This window comes from Apis florea, unplaced genomic scaffold (genome assembly GCF_048593485.1).
Source record: "Apis florea isolate Af1SG1 unplaced genomic scaffold, ASM4859348v1 contig_2350_pilon, whole genome shotgun sequence".
NCBI classification, from domain to species: Eukaryota; Metazoa; Arthropoda; class Insecta; order Hymenoptera; family Apidae; genus Apis; species Apis florea.
In genome coordinates this window covers 5,411,647-5,417,646 of record NW_028256565.1, presented here as the reverse complement: position 1 = coordinate 5,417,646, position 6,000 = coordinate 5,411,647, and the positions used below count along the sequence as shown (strand labels likewise).

General features: G+C 29.0%; 2 protein-coding genes and 1 long non-coding RNA gene across 3 annotated transcripts; 1 reads left to right on the top strand and 2 right to left on the bottom strand.

Annotated features, from left to right (window-relative positions):
• Nucleotides 1-464: 464 nt before the first annotated feature.
• On the bottom strand, nt 465-1,127 carry LOC147658139 (uncharacterized). Its single transcript, XR_015291130.1, has 2 exons — nt 867-1,127; nt 465-707 (listed from the first exon to the last, which is right to left on the bottom strand). It is a non-coding gene; the product is annotated as an uncharacterized LOC147658139 (long non-coding RNA).
• A 700-nt stretch (nt 1,128-1,827) lies between these two features.
• Rrp46 (exosome complex component Rrp46) lies at nt 1,828-3,027 on the bottom strand. Its single transcript, XM_003696745.4, has 5 exons — nt 2,783-3,027; nt 2,571-2,684; nt 2,379-2,500; nt 2,151-2,294; nt 1,828-2,032 (listed from the first exon to the last, which is right to left on the bottom strand). Exons 1-5 carry the CDS (start codon nt 2,889-2,891, stop codon nt 1,850-1,852), a joined length of 672 nt encoding a protein of 223 aa, XP_003696793.2. The 5' UTR covers nt 2,892-3,027; the 3' UTR covers nt 1,828-1,849.
• An 893-nt stretch (nt 3,028-3,920) lies between these two features.
• LOC100865713 (uncharacterized) lies at nt 3,921-5,267 on the top strand. The gene is made up of 3 exons (XM_003696409.4): nt 3,921-4,127; nt 4,258-4,373; nt 4,543-5,267. Exons 1-3 carry the CDS (start codon nt 4,032-4,034, stop codon nt 4,556-4,558), a joined length of 228 nt encoding a protein of 75 aa, XP_003696457.2. The 5' UTR covers nt 3,921-4,031; the 3' UTR covers nt 4,559-5,267.
• Nucleotides 5,268-6,000: the final 733 nt, after the last annotated feature.

Below are 6,000 nucleotides of genomic sequence, written 5' to 3'. Positions count from 1 at the left end.
AGTCCCTCGGCTCCCGAGAACCAGAAAGAGGGACTTAAAAGGGTCCGGAGGGACACAAAGGATCGACGTCGAAGCTTCGGTACTGGCTGTGATTGGCGACCGGGCGTGGTCCCACCGACAGATATCCTGCTTCTTTTTAAACGTCGCTGAATTCGAGGACACGTTCCGGCTTTCCCTCCTTCTCTACCCTTTTTCGTCGTTTTTCTTTTTTTCTTCTTCTTCTGTTTTTTTTTTTTTTTTTTTTCGCTAAAGATTCAAGAAATAGTTGAGATTAACTACACATAAATGGGGAGACTCGTTTTTTCCCCCCGTGGAATTTGTTTTAACGTTTTAACATTGTTTTTGATATTGCATAATTGATTGACGTGTGAACGAGTGTGAAAATTAGTAAAATCAATCGTTTGGACAATTATAGTTATTGTTTGAGCGATGAGAAAGAGGAAAAAATAAGAAATAGATAATAATAAATTAACAATTTTAATCTTTAATTGAAGGATAATATTAAATTAGCAAGACAGATATATCATAATAATGAGATATTTTATATATCTTTTTGATAATAATTAATTTTTCACTGTTAATGTAGTAAAATGTTTAAAAAATTCGTGTGCAAATTGTTTTTCGCATGTTCAATTTCTTCCGGTTAAAAGTAGTTACAGATTTCGCCGGCAGAGGTCAGTAACGATCAGAGAGTCATGTGCTGCCATCTAGTAATATTTCTTAGAAAGTGTACACACATATTTGTGGATAATTAATTACATAATTTTAGAAATATTTTACAAAATTATAAATAACGAAAGAATAAGTTCAATAAACAAAAAATATAATATAATTTTTAATTAAATATTTCAAAAATTTCTTCTTACCTTGTTGAATTTCTTCAAATTTCTTCAAATTTTACTGTTGCAACAATGCTTCGAATCAGAATATTCGTGTCATATATTAGAATAAAAATTCTATTTTTTGCGAAATTGTCAATCTAAATATATATTATAAAGCCAAAAATATAATATTTTCTACATAAAAAATTAGATGTATTACAGTTTTAAAAGAGAAATGATGAAAATGTGTTCAATTGATATTTAGTAAATAGCTCACGTGCTAAAAGCAAGACAGACAAGGAAAGAAAGTTGTGAAAGAAGGATAGAGATAGAATAAAAATATTGAAATCAGCGCCATCTCTAGAGTGCCGCAAATGAAACACATAAAGAAAGGACAGAAAATAATAAGAGAAGGATAGAAATAGGATAAGAATTGACTATTACTGCCATCTTTTGAGTTTCAAAGACATCTCTCTAAAGATACGGTAAAAAAGAATTTATTACTAACGCCATCTTTTGAATTTTTTAAGAAATAATTCTTTAAATCATTTCTTTGCTATTCGAGAGATGGCGCTAATAGTTAATTCTTACTCTATTTCTATCCTTTTCTTATTATTTTCTATCCTTTCTCTTTGTGTTTCATTTGCGGCACTCTAGAGATGGCGCTGATTTCAATATTTTTATTCTATCTCTATCCTTTTTCTAATATTTGCTCTCTTTGTTTATATTTACTATATAATATTTGTACGTTAAAAACACCGCTTCGATATCTAATTAATTTTGTCTTTTTTTTCTTTTGTCTAATCTATTGGTTAAAAATCTTAAAATTTTATTTGATTCAATTTTCATATTTTTTTAAATATGCATATAATATATTCTCCAGTGATATTTTTTTTATCATAGAAATTCATAAACTTTATCATTCTGTATCACATGTGCATTATAAATATTTAAAAATTAAATAATAAAATATCAAGTTATTGTTTCAGGTAAATCAAAAAATAGATACATAAAAATATTTGTATATATTATATTACATTTGCATACTTTTTTACAAGATTTCTATAAAAATCAAACACATATTGACTAGCTTGTTTACATTTATCTATTGTTTCTAAAAATTCTTCTTCTGTAAAACAACCAGCAGTATAACAACATATAATGTCTTTTTTCACACTATCAAATGCATATGTAAATTCTGCTTTAGCATCCTAAAACAGATTTAATAAAAATTGAAAAATTAATCGAATGAAATGTTTTACTTATCTTGAATCTTTTTTTAATTAATTTATCTCTAAGATATATAAATATATATTGATATAATCATACTTGTAACTGAGTACTATCAGGATCTAATATAATGTTGTTAGTGCCTTCCTGTATCATACAATTAACTGCTGCAATAGTAAATTTCATTGGAATACCAGCATTAATAAGTGCTAAACAAGCTGCATTAATTGTACAAGCTAACATCTGTAAAATTAATTAATATTTATTACTTTAAAGCTTAACATTTTAAATTTTTACAATACAAATCTATATGAAATAAATTCATACCCCACCAGAATCTTCCATTTCTTGTATGTTAATGCATATAGCAGTTGCTGGATGAAAAGTAACAATTATTGCGGCTTCGCATGTTTCTTTAATGTACATTTCTGTCATTCTATCATCAATCTCTTGGAAAATTAATACACATTAATACTTTATAAAACAATTAAATTACATTTGAAATATAGTTTAACTTACTCGCTGGACCTTTGACTGGAATATATGACACCTCGATTGATGCTTTATCATAAATCATTTTTTGAGGTTTTGCTTCTATTGGTCCATATATTCCAGCAACTACAGCAGTATTTCCTAAATTATATAAAAGATTATTATTAAATAACATTTAATATTATATAATAAAAATGTAGTAGATATAATGAAAAATTATAATAAAAATTAACAGCTACCTTGCATTAGCATTGCTGATCCATCAGGCATAGATAGCTGATTTAACTCACAATTCATTGGTCTTAATACGAATTCATTTTCTGATTCTTTTGGTTCTTCCTTAGACATGTCTTTTTACAATTTAAAAGTATACAGTGTTTAATTGCACTTGGCGGGAAACACGTAACTTAGAGGTTATAATATTACAAACAATGAAGCACATGTAGAAATGGTAACAGGGATATTTCGAAGACATCGATATATCGAAAATATCAATTTTACCATCGATACTTAGAAATCGATTTATCGACACATCGGTATTTTTCTGATTTAAGTTTCTATTATTTAATAAAAATAAGTTTCTTTTTATTATTTAATATCAGTTTAGAGTTATAATTCAAATAAAATATCAATTTTTTAAAACAATTCATTTTATTATCAATAAATATGTACAAAAAAATATTTCTTAAAATAATATCACTGGGCAAAAATCTACAGTTCGCTTTATTATCGGTAATAATTTGCGACAAGTTTGAGAGTTTATCGAAGAGATGGCGCAACAAATTAAGTACTATATTATATATTATACATATATTAGTACTATATATCAGATATTACATATTTTTGTATTTTTATTATATATAAATTTTATAAATTTAATTTCCTATCATAATATTTTTTTTTCTTTAAAATTTCTTTTAAAATTTCATAATTTCAGAATTTAAATATCTTGTCTCTGTCATCTAATTAAATTTATTTAAATTTAAATAATTATGAAATAAATATAATAAAGCGAAAATGATATAATAAATTATTATATTATAAAGCTATTTTTATAAAGCTGTATTAATTTATGAAAAATATATTCGTTTTTTTTTTCGATATCTTTTATTCTTTTATCGTGCTTTATATCCTTTTTTTACTCAAGCTGCCATTATATAAAAAAAAATTGAAATTGGCAAATCATGATTTTTTTTATGTTATTATTTTACTAAAAGAAAATAAATTTTCAACACAAATGCTCGTACGATATAATTCAATACGATAAGATAATTGATAAGCTATTTATTAATTCCACATCGATTCGTGACACAAGATAAATGTCAAGATAATTTATCGAATTATCCTATATAAGAAAATAAACTTAACAATGAAATTATATTATAACAGTGTTGATCAAAGAAAAAGTACAAGGAAAAAAGTTGAAGATGACATTTGAAAAATTTTTATCGATCATTTTCTTGTTCGGAGATCCAAGGACGAGGGATAATGCTCGATCCTATTAGCAGAAGCAGTGCTTGGCGAAAAGGATTCCCTGTTGAACCGAATTACAACGATCATGAACTCTTTTGCGGAGGAATAGATGTAAGAATCAATAATATTTTTAATCGCGAGGAAAATTTAGGAAAATCATGTAAATGAATGTAATGAAAATGAAATGTAAATGAAAAGAAAATCGTTAATTGATTACGATTGATACATTTTTACATCGTAGATCCAATATGGACAGAATAAAGGAAAATGTGGCGAATGCGGTGACGATTACGCTGTTTCTCGTCCAAGATCAAACGAGAACGGTGGTCTTTATGGAACCGGTGTAATTGTCAAAAGGTAAATCCTATCTCCTACATTTTTTCTCTCTTATCATGATATGATCATGATCATCTCTATGATCTTTTGATGTTTCACAAGTAAACAAGTGAAATACATTATCACAAAATAAAATCCAATCAATTGTCAAAAATCCTCGTTAATTAACATATCCGTTCTGTCGTTACAGATTCAAGCTAGGTTAAAACATAAATGTAAAGCTGAAACTGACCGACAATCGTTTTGGAACGTTCAAATTCAACTTGTGTCCTCTGAATGAGACATTCAATCTCGAGACCGAGGAATGTTTTGACCAGTATCCGCTGAGATTGATCAATGAATATAACAATTACGAGTTCCAAGTGCCCAACGTGAAAACAGAATTCAACATAACAGTCCTTATGCCGAATATAACGTGCAACCAATGCGTATTCAGATGGACGTACCAAGCTGGGACCAATTTGGGCCGGTGTTACAATGAAAGAAATCCCACTATTGGATGCGGTCCTCAAGAAACTATCCGAAATTGCGCCGACATTGCGATCGAACCTTGATAAAAATTCGCGAAGAAACTCGCTTAATCGAAAAACATAATTATCTGATTAAATTGTGTTGTAACAATTCCAATCTTTGAAAGATTCGCGAGAACGATTAAAATACCATACAGATATCTATCCATGGAATTTTACAGTAAGATCGAAAATCGATTAATTGAGAATTAAGAATCGAGATAGAAACACGATAATTTCGATAAAAATATCGATAGAAATATCGAAAATAATTCAGAATATATACAGAATATTCGACATTATATAATTAATTTCGATAATAATAATTTTTTTTTTTCTCTTTTTTTTTCGATCTCGATGGATTAACGAGTACTTACTAAAACAATATACTGTTATTCGAATGATACACTCAATCTAAATTACATAACAGAAAGATGGACGTTAATCATCTTCCTGAATAACATTGTTATTCCTCCACTTTTATTTCCTTTCGTTTCACGCGCCACTAATACAGCTCGAGAGAAAGGCTGGAAAAGGAAACTTGAACAGAGAATCGCGACGGATTTTCTAAACGTGTTTTCTTTGGTTCATTGTTTTGCGCACGTGATGCAGCTGGCAATAAATAATTGGGGAGGAAGATAAAACAGTTGGTTGATAATGCGTTGCAGTACGAGCGGCAAATTAACGGAAGTGTATTACATTATTCGGCACGCTTTCACCGAATCCCTGTCTCTCTTTGGTTTTAGGTCCTCCTTCGTCCGCGTTACACTTTCCATGTTGCCGTTTCTCGTTTCTTCCCCGCGTTAATATTCGCCAATATCGTGCAATGAATATTTTAATTATATTATTCGACAACAACTTTGCATCCAATCGTTAAGATATTATCCGATATAAAACAAGGATTTTATCGGATTTTTTAAACGTCTCATGATCGGCTAGTGCAAAGTGTAATTAGCATTCAATAACGTCCCCGGCTATGAATAATCAGAGATTGATTGCGACCTGCGATGATCCCTAAATCGACAGACCTCATAGAAAATCCGGAACGCGTGTCGATGAGTAATCGTCTATTTTATGACGTGAACCCGGTTATAGCACAACAACTTGGAATCTCGTAATTGCGTGAAAGTTCCATAATT

What these genes read in the sequence shown, in the direction of transcription:
- LOC100865713 (XM_003696409.4), top strand. Translation starts at nt 4,032, where the DNA reads ATGCTCGATCCTATTAGCAGAAGCAGTGCTTGGCGAAAAGGATTCCCT. An exon ending in TCTTTTGCGGAGGAATAGAT is followed by an intron (nt 4,128 to 4,257) that starts GTAAGAATCAAT and finishes TTTACATCGTAG; the next exon opens with ATCCAATATGGACAGAATAA.
- Rrp46 (XM_003696745.4), bottom strand. Translation starts at nt 2,891, where the DNA reads ATGTCTAAGGAAGAACCAAAAGAATCAGAAAATGAATTCGTATTAAGA. An exon ending in ATCAGCAATGCTAATGCAAG is followed by an intron (nt 2,685 to 2,782) that starts GTAGCTGTTAAT and finishes TATATAATTTAG; the next exon opens with GAAATACTGCTGTAGTTGCT. An exon ending in TCCAGTCAAAGGTCCAGCGA is followed by an intron (nt 2,501 to 2,570) that starts GTAAGTTAAACT and finishes TAATTTTCCAAG; the next exon opens with AGATTGATGATAGAATGACA.